The 17,651-nt window shown below is 40.2% G+C and overlaps 2 protein-coding genes across 2 annotated transcripts; both read left to right on the top strand.

Moving 5' to 3' along the window:
- The first annotated feature begins 1,500 nt into the window (after positions 1-1,500).
- SDG2 (SET domain protein 2) lies at positions 1,501-13,785 on the top strand. The gene is made up of 19 exons (XM_086239729.1): positions 1,501-1,742; positions 1,922-4,314; positions 4,477-4,533; positions 4,841-6,010; positions 6,915-7,288; positions 7,374-7,931; positions 8,096-8,196; positions 8,333-9,392; positions 9,537-9,608; positions 10,281-10,391; positions 10,480-10,580; positions 10,870-10,969; positions 11,064-11,159; positions 11,351-11,518; positions 11,613-11,792; positions 12,219-12,466; positions 12,561-12,669; positions 12,766-13,068; positions 13,322-13,785. Exons 2-19 carry the CDS (start codon positions 2,049-2,051, stop codon positions 13,496-13,498), a joined length of 7,251 nt encoding a protein of 2,416 aa, XP_086095855.1. The 5' UTR covers positions 1,501-1,742; positions 1,922-2,048; the 3' UTR covers positions 13,499-13,785.
- A 2,194-nt stretch (positions 13,786-15,979) lies between these two features.
- On the top strand, positions 15,980-16,963 carry LOC147288200 (basic helix-loop-helix (bHLH) DNA-binding superfamily protein). The gene has a single exon (XM_086240991.1). The coding sequence runs from the start codon at positions 15,980-15,982 to the stop codon at positions 16,961-16,963; it is 984 nt and encodes a 327-aa protein (XP_086097117.1).
- Positions 16,964-17,651: the final 688 nt, after the last annotated feature.

Below are 17,651 nucleotides of genomic sequence, written 5' to 3'. Positions count from 1 at the left end.
TACTTAGCCAAACGTGCTATTATGTGACACCCACTGGCAACAGCACTGGACCCAAACCCACACAGCCCATACAAGAATTCTAATGGTGGGCTTCAAATAGCTCATGAGACCCTTATCCAAATACACACTCGTGAGCATTTGACCAATTCCAGGAATGTTGGACATGAACCATTTTAATAAGTCCTAAAGCTGCTCCGAACTCTAACACAGGTTCCACAACTCAACCTCAAAGCCTCTGGTCTATAACAGCTCAAAAGCCTCCTTGGGAGTCCCTCCATTGCTTAATTTGCATTTGCATCCCTCCCCTCCTAAAATATTTCGCTCAACTTGAGCGCCAAAACCATCCTACTTTACCAAAATAACCCTGCCCTATTTTCTATGATCCTGAAAAGACAAATAAACCCTTCACTCCCGTCCTTCTTAATGCATGATATTCTAGTAATTTTGCACATCCAACAAGGCTGCACTTTTTTTCCTTAGCGGAAAACAAGGCTGTACCATCCATAACGGCTCCTAGATGTAGTCTCCTACGCAATCATGTCATATGCTGTATGTACATATTAATTTCATAATTATTCATATTAGTTATAATTGATTCTACGTAGAGGCACATTAGCACGCTTTATGAGGAGGAAAAATCAATTGTCCGCATTTATACAAACACATTGCCCATCTCTTTGAAACATTTTTGTAAATACATTGTCCATTTATTTGAGGCATTTCAACAAATACATTGCCCCCAATTTTAAAGACTAAACCAATATATAATGACTCAAATGCCTTATGCAACAAGTTTAAGTTCTAGTAGCCAATTGACACATTTTGCTTCTTGGTGGATCTGCTCTTGTTCATGATTTTAATGATTGGTCATCGTTTTTATACTGTCATTACAAAATATTTACTTGGTTGCTATTTATTTTCAATGAAGAAATAATAAAAGCAAGTGTCCTATGATTTTTTTATATTGATTATTCAAATTATCAGACGTAAGTTGTTATTCTTAAATTCTATATTATTTCTTTTAAATTTTAATTTTTGGTAAAATGTAAGTTTTTTTTGTTTATGAATAATTTACAGACAATCTGCTCCTAAGTTTTTTAGAATAAAGTGTAAAGCACTAATAATTTGAAGAAAATACTGTACTTATCCCTTTATTGTAACTTTTTTGGCCTTCTGCATTTTTTTGGGGTTTGTATTTTGTGATATTGAATTTTTAGGAAAAAAAGGACACTGAATTGAGAATCCAGTAAGTGAGTCCCACAATTGAAGTAACGAAGTGACCGTGCGTGAGTGAACTACTGAAGTCGGCTAACTCCGGCGCCTGCGTGTGGCCCGATCCGTATGTACATAAAACATTAGGCTAGTCGCTACGGAGACCAAGACCCCCAAGGCTATTTTTGTACTTTCGATAATGTAACACGCGACTCTCACAATCGAAACACAAGCCCAAAGGGCAAAGATCGGAAAAAATAAAACGAAAAAGCAAAATATTAACACGGAGGTTTCGTCTTTCAGACCAAGAACAGCAACAGGAGAGAGAGAGAGCGAGAGAGAGAGAGAGACGAGAACGCAGAGAGACACACGAACTCAGAGAGATTTTCTCAGAGAGAAAATTGATTTCGAGCTTTCTGTTCTGGGCGTTTTCTCGATCTTTCTTCATTAAGTCTATTTCTTCACACGCTCTTCGCTTCGCAGCTAGATTTTCTCGCCGATCTGTACACTCAGCTTGTCAAATTTTATCGGTAATTTTCCTCCTTTTGATTCCAATTGGTTTTCTTTTGACGTTCGGGCTAGGGTTTTGATTTTCGAAGCTTATTCAATTCAAAGGTTTATGCTTCGTTTTATTTATGCATGCGTGCGTTTGACATTGAAACCCTACATTGGGTTTGTATTGATTTGTTTGTTGAATTTGTGGAAATAGGGTTTTGAATTGGTGCGAGGATCCAACAAAGGAAAAAAGTTGAAGCCAATTGCAGCATGAGCATCGATAGCCCCGGGGGAGGGGACAATTAGGGTTTTGAAGTTTGGCGAAGAGGGCTGGGATTTCCATGGGCGATGGAGGTGTCGCATGCATGCCTTTGCAGCATAATATCATGGAAAGGTTTCCAATTCCGGAGAAGACTGCGCTTTGCGGAGGCAAGAATGCTAACAATGGCTTCAATTCCAAGCCCGTTAAGAAGAAGGTAATGAAGCCCAAGAAGCAGCTCGTCAAGAAATCTGGGTACGTGAAGAAGGTGGAGTCCGAAAGAAGTGCATTGGGATTGGATAAAAGTGGGAAGAGTGCTACTAAGGAAGCTGAGAATGGTGAAAATGCTGAGGAAAAGAAGGAGGAAGTAGAAGAGGGTGAATTGGGGACTTTGTGGCCCAAAGTGGAAGTCGAGAATGGTGAATTCGTGCCTCCGGAGAAGTTTCGGAGAAGCGAGATTGAGAAAGGAGAGATTGTTGGTGAGAAATGGAGGAGAAGTGAGGTGGAGAAGGGAGAGTCAGTTGCCGGGAGATGGCGAAGAGGGGATGTAGAGAAGGGGGAGATAGTTTCAGAGAAGAGTAGAAGAGGCGAAACAGAATTTGGGTCATGGAGACCACCCAAGGATGAAATTGAGAAAGGTGAGTTCATTCCAGAAAGATGGCAGAAAGGGGAACTGGCCAGAGATGACTACAGTTACACTAAAATGCGCAGGTATGATATGGGTAAGGACAAGGGATGGAAATGTGATCGTTCACCACCTTCTGGGAAGTACTCAAATGATGATGCTTTTAGAAGGAAAGAATTTAATAGAAGTGGAATTCAGCATTGTAAGAGTACTCCCAGGTGGGAGAGTGGCCAGGAGAGGAATATAAGGATCAGTTCCAAAATTGTTGACGAGGACGGTGTGTACAAGAATGAGTACAGCAATGGTAAGTGCCACGCAAGGGAGTACTCTTCTGTTAATAGGTTAAAGAGGTATGGTGCTGATTCAAATAGCAGTGAGCGAAAGCACTATGGAGATTATGGGGATTATGCAGGTACAAAAAGTCGCAGGCTTTCTGATGACACCAATCGCTCTGCCCACTCTGAACAGTATTTACGCGGTTCTGTGGAGAGGTGTTATTGGAATTCTTCTTCGTCAAGAGTAGCACCAGACAAGTATTCCAGGCATTACGAATCTACTTTGTCTTCCAGAGTGGTTTATGATAGGCATGGGCGAAGTCCAGGTCATTCTGAGCGGTCCCCACGTGACCGGGCCCGATATTATGATCACCGGAGTCCAGTTCGCCGTGAGAGATCTCCATATGGCCGTGAGAGGTCCCCATATGTTTGTGAGAAGTCACCATATGGCCGTGTGAAGTCACCATATGGCCGGGAGAAGTCACCATATGGCCGGGAGAAGTCACCATATGGTCGTGAGAGATCTCCATATGATCGGAGTCGTCAATATGATCACAGAAACCGCAGTCTGTCTCCACAGGATCGACCTCGATACCATGATCGCAGGGATCACACTCCAAACTATTTGGAGCAGTCCCCGCATGACCGGAGTAGACCTAATAATCATCGAGAGATGAGTCGGAAAAGTGGAGCAAATGAAAGGCGCAACTCCCAACATGGTAATAGAGGGCAAGAAGATAAGCTGGTGCAGAAGGATCCCAGTGGAAAAGACTCATATTCCTCTGCTAAAGAATCTCAAGATAGAAGCACTGTGGTTGATATTAATGGATCTGTGGAGACAAATGTCAGCTGTGAGCCTCACAAAGAAGAGCTGCAAAGTCCAAGTGTAAATTGCAAAGAAAGTTCTCATATCAGTATAGCCCCTCCTGAAGAGCTGCCTTCCATGGAAGAAGATATGGATATATGTGACACACCACCACACATCCCAGTGGTTGCTGATCCATCCACAGGAAAATGGTTTTACCTTGATTATTATGGTGTGGAACGTGGGCCTTCTAAATTATGTGAGCTCAAAGCACTTGTTCAAGAAGGGGCTCTGATGTCTGATCATATGGTCAAGCATTCAGATAGTGATAGGTGGGTAACTGTTGAAAATGCTGTTTCACCATTGGTAACCGTGAATTTCCCATCCATTGTATCGGATTCTATAACTCGTCTAGTAAGCCCTCCAGAGGCTCCTGGTAATCTATTGGCAGACACTGGAGATGCTGGGCAATATGGTACTCAGACTGGGAAGGAGGCAGCAATCAATTTGCTGCCGCCAGGGTTCCCAGATGTTCATGGAGCTGCTTGTGAGCCTTTAGGAGATCTCCATATTGAAGAAAGGGTTGGGGCTCTGATGGAGGGTTTAACAGTTATTCCTGGCAGGGAGCTTGAAGCTGTTGGAGGTATTTTTTATTTGATTGCTATTATTAATATTTTAAAATAAATTTTTATTTGATTATTTCTGTTGTGCTGTGACAACTTATACTCTTATTTTATTTATTTATATTTGCGTGTGGGGATTTCTTAATGATTTTCCTCTTTTTTGGAATTTTATAATTTTGCAGAAGTTTTGCAAATGTCCTTTGAATATGCACAAGGAGAAGAGTGGGGAAACACTGAAGGTACATAATGATTGGCATTGATTACTTTTTTTTAATTAATTTTTATTTTTTAGATCTGCTTACTTTTATTTGTTTGTTTGTTTGTTTTCATCCATCCTCTCTCACTTATTCATTTTTGGATCAGCTCTGACTATTTACATGATACCATAGGATGTGAAAGTTTAATAGGACGTCAACTTGATATTATGTGTTGTATTTTGAATCTTAATATTTTACAGTCTTAGAGTTGAACAAGTTTTGAGAAATACAACTATTGAACTTACACATTTCTCTGTGCCTAAACACATGTACCTCTTGTCGTATACAGTTTTTACCCAAGGTCACGTTGATGAACAGTGTGATCTGAAAACTGAGGAACCAGGATATTCTGACATTAAACTAAAAGAAGCTGCAGAAATCAGGTTGACTGCACCCACTGACAAGGATTATGGTTTTGCTTGTGGTGATTCTTCTGACTGGTTTTCTGGTCGATGGTCATGCAAGGGTGGTGATTGGAAGAGAAATGATGAAGCTGTGCAAGATAGGTCTTCTAGGAAGAAACTTGTTGTCAATGATGGTTTCCCGTTATGCCAGATGCCAAAGTCTGGGTATGAAGACCCTCGATGGCATAGAAAAGATGAATTGTATCATCCTTCACAGAGCAGAAGGCTTGATCTACCTACTTGGGCTTTTTCGTGCCCAGATGAAAAAGGAACTATGCTTCCGATTCAAAGTAAGCCTACTGTCATACGAGGAGTAAAAGGAACTATGCTTCCAGTAGTCAGGATAAATGCATGTGTGGTTAAAGACCATGGCTCATTTGTTTCTGAGCCCCGCACGAAAGTCCGGGGAATGGAGAGGCATTTGTCAAGGTCTGCACGGTCATATTCTGCCAGTAGTGATGGGAAGAGATCATCGGGAGAAGGTGATACTCAATTAAAACCGGTTAGTGACAAAGGTTCACTGGGCTCTTCGAAATGCATTACATCCATTAACACCCCCAAAGACCGTATTGGCACAGTTGATGACTTGCAGTTGCATTTGGGTGACTGGTACTACCTAGATGGTGCTGGGCATGAACGAGGACCTTCATCATTTTCAGAGCTACAGGTCTTGGTTGATCAAGGAGTGATCCTAAAGCATAGCAGTGTTTTCCGAAAATTTGATAAAGTCTGGGTTCCCGTTACCTCTGCCTTGGAGACTTCTGAAGCTACTAATACAATTCAGCAGGAGAAGAATTCAACATCTAGTGATTCTTCAGGACTTTCTCCTTCACGATCTCAAAGTGCTGTACTTAAAGAATCAAACACAGATTTGGGTCGGTTCCACAACCTGCACCCTCAGTTCATTGGTTATACCTGTGGAAAGCTTCATGAATTGGTGATGAAATCTTACAAAAGCCGAGAGTTTGCTGCAGCCATAAATGATGTTTTGGACCCATGGATTAATGCTAGGCAGCCAAAAAAAGAGTTGGAGAAACACATGTACTGGAAAGCAGGTATGATCAAGTCAATTTAAATTTCTGCTCGTCCTTGTTTGTTTTCATCTCAAATTTAATTTCAGGATATATATTATCTTAATTCCTTTTTGGAACTTTCATATCGTACTCCAGGCATCATTCTCCCATGTTTAAATTCATCTCTATCCCTCTCTCTTTCTCTCTCTCTCTCTCTCTCTCTCTCTGTCTCTCTGTCATTTCATGTTAACACCTGAAAAGCTACAACCTCAAGCAAGTCATTATATGTCAGTCATTATTCTTGTTGCAATTCAGTTTCTACCATCTTCTACTCATGTGGCAATACCCTATCTTGTTTTTTAGCATTCTTCAGTTATTTATTGATCTTCTGGTTTGCATCAACATTTCTATATTAGAGGATGCAGCATGGCACCAAGATAGAAAAGTCCAAATTAAATATGAGCTATTGTATACGTCTTCTGTCGAGCTATTATTCATGGGTAGCCTCCTTCTTAATAGATTTTGGTGTGGTAGTTTGTTTAAAATTCTAACTAATTTTATTACCTCTATTATTCAGTTTGTGAACTCCTTGTTGCAGGTCTGGAGCTAATAGGAATTATTATTTCATGTACCTTTTTGTTTTTGTTTTTATACTTTATTTCATGTGCGTTTGTTAACCTTGTTGTGTTGGCTTAGTTCATGTGAGTTTGTTAACCTTGTTGAGTTGGCTTATTTCATTTGAGTTTTTATACTATATTAGCTCATAGAAATGGTCAAGAATGGCTTATTTAGTTGCAATTGTCCTTGTTAACCTTGTTTCCTCGACCCATGCTCTTATAATTTTATCTTTTACATATGATGCATGCCATGTCCTTTCAACTGAACTTTGGTTTCCATAATGGAGTTTCATTTTATCCACATATTAATCTATTTGGGGTTACTGCAGATGGTGATGCACGTACTGCTAAAAGAGCCCGGTTGCTGGTTGATGAAAGTGAAGAAGACTACGACATTGAAGAGGACTTGCATAAAGTAGAAAAGGATGATTCGACATTTGAGGATTTATGTGGTGATGCTTCTTTCTACGAAGAAGAGAGTGTGAGTTATGGCTCAGAGATAGGAAGCTGGGGTTTATTGGATGGGCATGTGCTGGCACGGGTCTTCCATTTTTTGAGATTAGACATGAAATCCCTTACCTTTGCTTCTTTGGCTTGTAAGCACTGGAGAGCTGCTGCCAGGTTTTACAAGGATATTTCAAGACAGGTTGACTTGTCATCCTTGGGTCCTAACTGCACTGATTCCATGATTGTGAACATTATGGTAGGTTTTACTCTTTTTTGGCATTGCAGAAAAGCAAAAAATTCATTTCTTTCCTCTTAAATTTAATGTTATTGTTTGTTTGCAGAGTGGTTATGGTAAAGAAAAGATTAATTCTATGGTTCTAATTGGTTGCACCAACATCACCCCCCACACTCTTGAAGAGATTCTTGGTTCATTTCCTTGTTTATCTAGCATAGATATCAGGGGTTGCAACCAGTTTGGTGAGTTGGTCATTAAATTTCAGAATCTGAACTGGATCAAGAGCCGGAGTTCACGTGGCGCAAAGATATGTGAAGAATCACATTCTAAAATAAGGAGTCTGAAACAGATCACTGAGAAATCTTCATCTGTTTCTAAAAGTAAGGTTCTAGGAAATGATATGGATGATTTTAGTGAACTAAAAGAGTACTTCGATAGTGTGGATAAGAGAGACTCAGCAAATCAATCATTCCGGCGAAGTTTATACAAACGTTCAAAACTATTTGATGCTAGACGGTCCTCATCCATTCTATCTAGGGATGCTCGTATGAGGCGGTTGTCCATTAAGAAATCGGAACATGGTTATAAGAGGATGGAGGAATTTCTTGCTTCAAGTCTGAAGGACATCATGAAGGAGAACACCTTTGATTTCTTTGTACCTAAGGTACTGATAGGCATTTGTTTTTTATGTTTTCATATTTAAGATGCATTTGATAAGGTTTTTCTGTCTTTGTTTGTTTTCCTTATAGTTTTGTTCAGTTCAGTTTTACTTATTTTTATTTAATTTTTAAATGTTTTCTCAAACTTTGTTGTCTCTTTGTTCACCAGGTTGCAGAAATCCAGGATAGAATAAAAAATGGACATTATATTCGCCGAGGATTGACTTCTGTCAAGGAGGATATCAGTCGAATGTGCAGGGATGCAATAAAGTAAGTTCTTTTTCATTTTTGTCTTCTATAGGTGACACTTTATGTATAATCAAAACGTTTTTTGGTAACAATTATAAAATCTCTCTCTCTCTCTCTCTCTTCTCTTTCTCTTATATTCTTTATTGCGTGGGTGCAGAGCAAAGAACCGGGGTGATGCTGGAGACATGAATCACATAATTACATTGTTTATTCAACTTGCCACACGTTTGGAAGGGGCCTCTAAGTCTTCGCATGAAAGAGATGAACTTATCAAGTCGTGGGAAGATGGGACATATCCAGGGTTCTCTTCTGCCTCCAAGTATAAAAAGAAGCCCAATAAATTAGCCACTGAAAGGAAGTACTTGAGTAGGAGTAATGGTACTTCCTTTGTGAATGGTGGTTTGGATTATGGAGAGTATACATCCGATCGAGAAATCAGAAGGCGTTTATCCAGATTAAATAAAAAATGTATGGATTCAGAGAGTGAAACCTCAGATGATCTTGATAGGTCTTCTGAAGATAGCAAGAGCAATAGTGAGAGTACTGCCTCAGATACAGAAAGTGACGCGGAATTCAAATCACAAAGTCAAACTGGTCAGTCAAGAGCAGATGGATGCCTTTCACCTGATGAGGGTTTTGATTCTACCGCTGATGATCGTGAGTGGGGTGCTCGCATGACAAAATCGAGCTTGGTTCCTCCTGTTACTAGGAAATATGAAGTCATTGATGAATATGTTATTGTATCGAATGAGGAGAATGTGAAGCGGAAGATGCAGGTATCCTTACCAGATGACTATGTTGAGAAGCTTAATTCTCAGAAGAATGGAATTGAGGATGAGTCTGATATGGAGCTTCCTGAAGTCAAGGACTACAAGCCAAGGAAAATGCTTGGAGATGAGGTTCTAGAGCAAGAAGTTTATGGCATTGATCCTTATAGCCACAATCTTTTACTTGATTCCATGCCAGAGGAGTTGGATTGGCCTCTTCTGGAGAAGCATTTGTTTATCGAAGATGTTCTCCTTCGCACGTTGAATAAGCAAGTGAGGCACTACACTGGGTCTGGAACTACTCCTATGATCTATCCTTTGATGCCTGTTGTTGAAGACATCCAAAAAGCTGCAGAGGAGGATGGTGATATGCGAACTGTGAAAATGTGCCAGGGTATTTTGAAGGCCATAGAAAGTCGCCCCGATGATAAGTATGTTGCTTATCGAAAGGTAAATGCACATCATCCATTTATTGCATTAAATTAACTTTTTCTATTTCTCCATTTTTTGAGATGCTACTTCCTCAATTTCTTCCAAGCTTTTAGTTTTGTGATCCATTACTCTTCTGAAAAATTGTTAACTTTTTATGGTCAGGGGCTTGGCGTCGTTTGCAACAAAGAAGAGGGTTTTGGAGAAGATGATTTTGTTGTGGAATTTTTGGGAGAGGTATGGCTGTATATTTGTCCTTGGGAGTTGTTTTCTCATAGGTTTTTAATCATTTTATAATGGATTACATATAATTTCTATGTACCCAATTGTTATCATGAAGTTTGAATTCAGTCACTATTAAAAGGAAATTTTTAAATGATGTCATCTGTATCTGTTTTCATGGGGCAGGAAATTGCAATTAAGACGGTTTTTTTTGGTAAACCAGGGTTCTTTTAGATATTCTTTCTTATGTATCATGTGCAAGACCTGATCTCGTTACAAGTGCATCTCATGATTTGTCTTCTGTTGTTAATTGTTGTTATTGAATATCATTAAGTTTACTCAATTATTGTTGATTAATTTTGACTTTTCTGTTGATTTATTCACCCATAATGTGCATGGTTTGTGGGCTTTTGGTTAATTCCCATATTTTTTATATAGGGCTGCCTTATTGCGAAGACCCTTCTTACCCAAATGATGATGATTATTATTATTATTATCTTAAATATGATAACATGGACATAATTCATGATGTTGCATTGCAAAATTATATAATACCTCATAAAATTAGTGTATATGTGATGGTTTCTGCTTTTAAAATTATGTTTCTTCTTTTAAATTAAAGTTTAGTGATTTCTTTTTGGGTGAGAATTTTCCGCTCTTACAACCCCTTAAAATATTAATTTATAGGTTTATCCTGTTTGGAAATGGTTCGAGAAGCAAGATGGGATTCGATCTTTGCAGAAAAATAGTAAAGACCCAGCTCCAGAATTTTACAACATTTATCTTGAAAGGCCGAAGGTGCATTTCACTTGCACAATTTCATATCTTTTTTTTTTCTCAGCTTTTTTTGTTGATTTGCATCTGATCATTCATTGTTATTTGGCAGGGTGATGCAGATGGGTATGATTTAGTTGTTGTTGATGCCATGCATAAGGCAAACTATGCAAGTAGAATTTGTCACTCATGTCGACCTAATTGTGAAGCAAAGTAAGTTCTATTGTTTTACTTCTGTTATTATGGCACCACAAATTCACCTTAGTGTGATTATCAGTGAGTGGCCTTGATGGTTATGAATACACCTTGCATACAGGGAATTTTTACTGAGCGGTGCAGGAATTGTGAATTTTGACATTTAAAGTATAGAATTTGAATAATTCTTTTTCTGTCTTATATTTTGATACAAGTTACTGCTGTAAACATTGATTGTTACTTTTTCCTTAGTCTAGCTGAACTTTTCCTGCTAGTTCTGTTAACATCGATTGTTTCTTGAATGCAGAGTTACTGCTGTAGATGGTCATTACCAGATTGGAATCTACACTGTTCGTAAAATTCAATATGGTGAGGAGATCACGTTCGATTACAATTCTGTTACAGAGGTGTGATTCTTTTGCCTATGGGATTCATGTACAGCTAGTTTTCAATTTTCATGACTATGTATGTAAGAGTTGATGCCTATCTATTTTGTGACAGAGTAAGGAAGAATACGAAGCGTCTGTTTGTTTGTGTGGAAGCCAAGTTTGTCGGGGTAGCTACTTGAATTTGACAGGCGAAGGAGCTTTTCAAAAGGTATCAGAAAAATAGTATCTGCACCTCTTCGAGGCTCAGGTTTCTTTGAAGGGAACCAAGCTATTACTTTAAATCTTGCAATCTTGGTGCCCAATGGCAGATGGTGTAGCCAGTGAAGTTCTATTGTTTTACTTCACCTTGATTTAAAGTCATTTTATTTTTTATTAACTGGAGTGCTGTTCATTTATCAGGTGCTAAAGGAGTGGCATGGAATCCTGGATCGTCATCAGTTAATGCTGGAAGCTTGCGAGTTAAATTCAGTATCTGAGGAGGATTATCTTGAGTTGGGGAGGGCTGGTTTAGGCAGTTGCTTGCTTGGTGGGTTGCCAGATTGGGTGATTGCTTATTCGGCCCGCTTGGTATGTGGCCTTCCTGCTGCTTTATTTTTTGGTTTTGTGGTAATTTTTGAAATCAACTATCATTTATTTTTTCTTCATTTCATTTTGTTTAAAGGTGCGGTTCATAAATTTTGAGAGGACAAAGCTTCCTGAGGAGATTTTAAGGCATAATCTGGAAGAAAAAAGGAAGTATTTTTCAGATATTTGTCTTGAGGTTGAGAAGAGTGATGCTGAGGTTCAGGCGGAGGGTGTGTACAACCAAAGGCTTCAGAATTTGGCTGTTACCCTTGACAAGGTGAATTCCTCTTTCCAAATTGTAAAAGAACTTTGTATTTCTGTATTCTTTTTGTTAAATTTAGGTATTGAATAAAAAAAAAAAATTAGAGGATATCTTTTGTACTGTGAATTTGGTGCTCAAGCACATTATTATGACATATGACACGTGTGGTATAATGATTTCCGAATTAGAAAGTTGTATGATATGATGATTTTGAACTTAGTGGTTTTCTTGCAATTTCAAGCACTAAAAATTACATCTCCAGGATTCAGAGCCAAACTAGTACACTCACGTGATTATTGTGTATTGAATTCTTTGTTAGGAATCTTTGTGTATGACAATTCTCAAATTCAATCTAGATCATTTGTATTGGGGAAATAATTACCAAATGATAATGGGCCTATTCTGTAGTTTGATGAAGATCTGTTACAATGATATCTACAGGTGAGGTATGTTATGGGATGCGTTTTTGGCAACCCAAAGAATGCTCCGCCTCCACTGGAGCGGTTGAGTCCTGAAGCGGCTGTTTGCTTTCTATGGAAGGGAGAAGGATCACTTGTTGAGGAGCTTCTTCAGAGCATGGCCCCTCACGTGGAGGAACACTTGCTAAATGATCTCAAATCCAAGATGCTTGATCATGATCCATCAGGTTCATATGACATATGCAAAGAACTTAAAAAATCTTTACTATGGTGAGTGGCATGCACTTGTGTTATTGTCTTATGCTATGCCGTTTTGATCTTGTAAATGATGCTAACTTTATGAGATTTCTTGTTTCTTTGGAAGGTTGAGAGATGAGGTCCGCAATCTTCCCTGTACATACAAGTCTCGGCAAGACGCTGCTGCTGACTTGATCCACATTTATGCTTACACAAAGGGCTTCGTTAGAATACGGGTACGCCTTTCTAATAAGAACCTCTAGCAAGGTTTTCTAATTCGATTGTGTTTCTTCTCTTTTTGAATCTAAAGCAGACTTCATTTAAACTTTCAGGAATACAAGGCAGTAACTTCGCCACCGGTATACATTAGTCCCCTTGACCTAGGCCCCAAGTGCGCTGAGAAGTTGGGGGGAGGTCTTCAGGAGTATTGCAAGACTTATGGGGAGAATTATTGTTTAGGGCAGCTGATTTTTTGGTATAACCAGACTAATGCAGATCCAGATTGTAGCTTGGCTAGAGCAAGTAGGGGCTGCTTGTCATTACCTGACATCGGCTCCTTCTATGCCAAGATTCAGAAACCTTCGCGACAGCGTGTTTATGGCCCAAAGACTGTGAAATTTATGATTGCGAGGATGGTGAGTTTCGCATTTTTGTTTTACTTTTTGGTGCCTTTGTTCTTTAAAGTATTATGCATCCAATCCATAAATACTAGAGACTGGGGGTTGAGCTGGTTCAGGCTGCTTATAACTCAAATTACAAGCCCTCTTTTTGCTTGATTCAGGATGCGGTTGCCCAAAGAATCTTGTGTTTGTTTAGTTGTCAGTTTCATTTATTTATTATTTATTTTTAATATTGGTTGCTTAGCTTATCTCCTTCAATATTCTCCAGGAGAAGCAACCCCAGAGACCTTGGCCCAAGGACCGAATATGGTCGTTCAATAGCTCTCCAAAAGTTCTTGGGAGTCCAATGCTAGACAGTGTTGTGAATAATTCTTCATTGGACAAGGAGATGGTGCATTGGTTAAAGCACAGACCTGCGATATATCAGGCTATGTGGGATCGGTGAAGTTTTGCGAGTGTCAGGAACCAGCAGCGGGAGTACTGGCTAGTCTTTGTTAATTATTTTGGAATGATTTTTCGATTTTATTTTACAGCAGCTGCCCCTTTTAATAGTGGGGAGTTGGTAATCATTCCAAAACATGATTTTTGTTTTCTCGCTGCCATCATTCTTATGTACAGTTGTTCATCTTTGTAATTTGTAATTCATTATCTAATTGTAGAACATTTGTTTTTCACCCCTTCTAATTTAGAAAGAAATGAAAGAAAAAAAAAAGTAGTCCATGCCATTTGTCTCACCTTGTCAAAACAAATTTATCCTTTTATTGAAGTAGCAACGACATTTTTGAACAGGGTTGGGGTGGGGCCTATGTATATTGTCTAACAAGTTATGCAATTGTGGAGCAAGTAAATTCGTCATTAACATAATTAAGAGTTGGTTTCCATCTGTTATTTTCCAAGCTACATATAAGACCATGATTTTACCACCTTGCTTTGCATCTCCATTTGTGTTAGGCTTATTTGCACCCCCTGATTTTTAGGTTTTTTCTCATTTTGTCCCCTCATATTTATTTGTATCATACAACCTCCTAAACTTTTATGTCGTGTCCCACATTACCCGATTCTGTCAACTCCGTCTTAACTTCCGTTACAGATGCTGACATGGCGGGGTAATATCGTCTTTTCACCCACATAAGACCAGCATTTGCCATGTTTGTGCCATGTTGTGGATTTGTGGGACCCAACACTCCATGTTGGCAATCCTTCCACATTTTAAATAATAAAAATAAAACTAAAAAATTATTAACACAAAATAAATAACAAAATAAACAAAAAATCATCAAAACACATCCACCCCTCTCTTGCTTCCCTTTCACCACCGACAGTAACCCACCACCACCATCTTCACCCTCCCTCCCTCCCTCCCCCCCTCCCCCATCAGCCGGACCACCATCCTCGTTAGCCGCGCACCTCCTCCCATTTTTTTTTTTTTCTCTCTCTCTCTCTCTCCATCCCTCCCTCTGTTCTCATCTCGGTCTCTGCTTTGCATCTTGATGATTCAAATCACCAAATGCTCACTAGATTTCTTCACCAAATGCTCACTGGTTAATGAGCATTTTTTGGTTCTTTTTCTGGGTTATCATGCTCAAATCAGCAAAACCACCAATCCACCAAAACCCCAATCAAAATTACAGCTCCAAAACCACTATAGAACCAAAATTCGACCACTAAATAGAATCCATCAATTTGATCACAACTGAAAAATAAAAATTTAAACAAAAAATCAAAAGGGAAATACAAAACAGAGAGATGCGAGGCACAAGGTGCGAAACCTAGTCGACGTGTGAAGCTAGAATACCATGGATGCCACCGTGCCACACCAAATCAAGGTCCAACCCGACCTGATTTTGTCGCGGCCATGGCTGCGAAGAGAGGGAAAGAGATAGGGAGGAGAGGGAAAGATAGAAAAAAAGAAAAAGAGGGAGAGAAAATGAGAGGGGCTGGGGTGGGGGGAGAGGTGGATCCGGGCTGGGGCTGTGTTGGAGGGGAAGGGGATGGGCTGGGTGGGGGAGGGTGTGGGGGAAGGGTTTGGTCGGCATATGCAGTGGGTGGGGGGAGGGCATTGAGTTTTCTTTTAATTTATATTTAATTAAATTTTAAGATTTTATATTTAAAATATTATTTTAATTTTAAGTTTTATTATTTTATTAATTTAAATATAATTTTAACTATATTTTATGGTTGAAAAGACGATATTACCCCGCCACGTCAGCATCTGTAACGGAAGTTAAGACGGAGTTGACGGAATCGGATAATGTGGGACACGACATAAAAGTTTAGAAAGTTATATGATACAAATAAATATGATGGGGCAAATTGAGAAAAAACCTAAATATCAGAAGACAAATATGCAAATAAGCCTTTGTGTTATCAGCTTTAACTTAATTGCATATTTGCATTGCAGGAGGGAGGGCCAGGTCATCCAATCCAAAAGTAGGTCCATGAAAGTGATAAACCACGCCCAACATCATCCTTTTGGTGACCAGAAATTGTCTGCAAATTTTGAATTCCCCAAATAGCCCCTCCATTCCTTTGCCTCCCAAAGCAAGAATTATGTATATATCATGCTTTTTGGGTGGGACTTGGCAAGTGGCAACACCCCCTCCCTCACAGCTCATAGCCTCATAGAGTCATAGGTACAGCAGCCTAGGGGGCCCCACCGTCCGTACTCCCACGAGAATAGCACACGCCCAAATCGCGTATTGCAAAAAGACAAAAGATGGACAAAGAAGCCGGACGGGACGGTCTGAGCCCCATCCCCACCTACACCTCTACACCTGCCAGAATGTTGTACGGAGCCAACCATATAGCCGCCTTTATGCTTGGCCACTCCCCATGCACCACGTGTCCACCCTCCCCGTAACGCTCAAAGCTCACTCTTATCACTTTATATTTCTTGTATTACAATTCATTCATGAAAAGAAGAGAAATGGAGGGCGATCAGTTTCTGAGGTTATTGTTGGGGAGCAAAGATGAAGATGAGATGAGAAATAATAGTGCAGCTGCTACTTGGGACGAGGCCACCTTCACCGCCATGTTCCCCGGCGTCAGCGTCCACTCCTTTCTCTCCGGTCATCAACAAATCCCCTTAATGCCCTTTTTGGACGATTATCCCGCCGCCTCCGAGACCCCCCTGAGTCCCAGGTTTCCCAAACCCGAATCCTTTTCCGATTACCAAGACTACTTCCCAACCCACATTGACATCAACACCAACCCCAACCCCAATGATCATGACCTTCTTCTTCCTCATCAACACCATGACTACTCCTCCATCTTCCACCACCTCCCAGATCTCCTCTCCCTCGACCCATCTAATAGTTCCACATCACCCTACAAACGCGCCCGAGTCGACTCATCTCACTTCTCTCGCTTTCACCCCCAAACCCCAACCACCTACCCTCTCCTCCCATCCACATCGTACGCTCCTCCGGCCGTGAACAAGGTCCGATGCGGCAGCACCTTGGCCCGTCTGCGCCGGCAGACGCTGAGTGACAAGACTCGGTGCCTGCAGAGGCTTCTGCCCTGGGACAAGAAGATGGACACGGCCACCATGCTCAAGGAGGCCTACAAGTACGTCAAGTTCCTCCAGGCCCAGCTCACTGCCCTCCAGGCCATGCCCATCCACGCCCTCTACTCCTCCTCCACGTCATCACCGTCCCCCGTCTTCCCACGTGGCACTGCGGGTGGTCCTGGTGATGTTGATGATGGTGCTGTCATGAGTGGGCTGGCCAGGCTCAGCCGCAACCAGCTTTTGCAGGTGCTGGTGAACTCCCCTGTGGCGCAGACCAAGATGTACTCCCAGGGTTGCTGTGTCTTTGCTGTCGAGCAGTTGCCTCTGCTCAACCGCAGGATCAGGTCTTCATCTCATGTTCTCCACCATTTCTTTCTCGACTCTTCTTCTACTAATAATTAAGCTTTGCTTAATTTCGACTACTCTTCATCACTGCTTAATCACTACTTGAAGCGTCTGCTGCTTACTGTTTTATTAATTAGAATGCATTAGCTAGCTAATTTCTTTCTTGTCAGTGGGATATATATATATATATATATATGTTTTGGGTTACTGTGTGTTACATTGTAATCAGAGTTCCAAAGGTAGAGATCAGAATTGAAATTTGGGGAAATGGAAATCAAAGTTTGCGAACCAGTTACTTTTTCTGTGCAATCATCATCATTATTACATATTTTGTATATATATTTTATTGGTAGTTTTGCAAAGGTACTCAACTACTGATCCTGATTGCAGTAGCTGCTAGTCTGACATTGTGCATGGTCCTGTCTAGTTGTTTTTTGCTTTTTCCCAAAGAAATGAGGTCTTTACTTTTCTTCTTTCATGCATACATGAAGAATATACTATATGCATCATTTCACTTGTGTCTATACAAGACAACCTATACATCTGCGGCTGCTCCTCAGCTATGTCCCATGTATTGCAGTGGTTTTTTTTTTTTCATTTATTTCATGTTCGGATGTTCCTGCTCTTTTTAATTTGCTTATCTCTGGTCTTGTTATTCTTTTTTGTTGGTTTCATGCTATATATGAAGTTCCATCTGGTTCTTGAACCTTGACCCAAAAAAACACTACATTTAATTCCTTCCCCA

The sequence above is a fragment of the Dryas octopetala genome, chromosome 4 (assembly GCF_963921425.1).
Source record: "Dryas octopetala chromosome 4, drDryOcto1.1, whole genome shotgun sequence".
NCBI classification, from domain to species: Eukaryota; Viridiplantae; Streptophyta; class Magnoliopsida; order Rosales; family Rosaceae; genus Dryas; species Dryas octopetala.
Note: the sequence above shows the minus strand (reverse complement) of the source record. Positions and strands in the feature narration are given on the sequence as shown.

What these genes read in the sequence shown, in the direction of transcription:
- LOC147288200 (XM_086240991.1), top strand. Translation starts at nt 15,980, where the DNA reads ATGGAGGGCGATCAGTTTCTGAGGTTATTGTTGGGGAGCAAAGATGAA.
- SDG2 (XM_086239729.1), top strand. Translation starts at nt 2,049, where the DNA reads ATGGGCGATGGAGGTGTCGCATGCATGCCTTTGCAGCATAATATCATG. An exon ending in AGTATGTTGCTTATCGAAAG is followed by an intron (nt 9,393 to 9,536) that starts GTAAATGCACAT and finishes TTTTATGGTCAG; the next exon opens with GGGCTTGGCGTCGTTTGCAA. An exon ending in AATTTATGATTGCGAGGATG is followed by an intron (nt 13,069 to 13,321) that starts GTGAGTTTCGCA and finishes AATATTCTCCAG; the next exon opens with GAGAAGCAACCCCAGAGACC.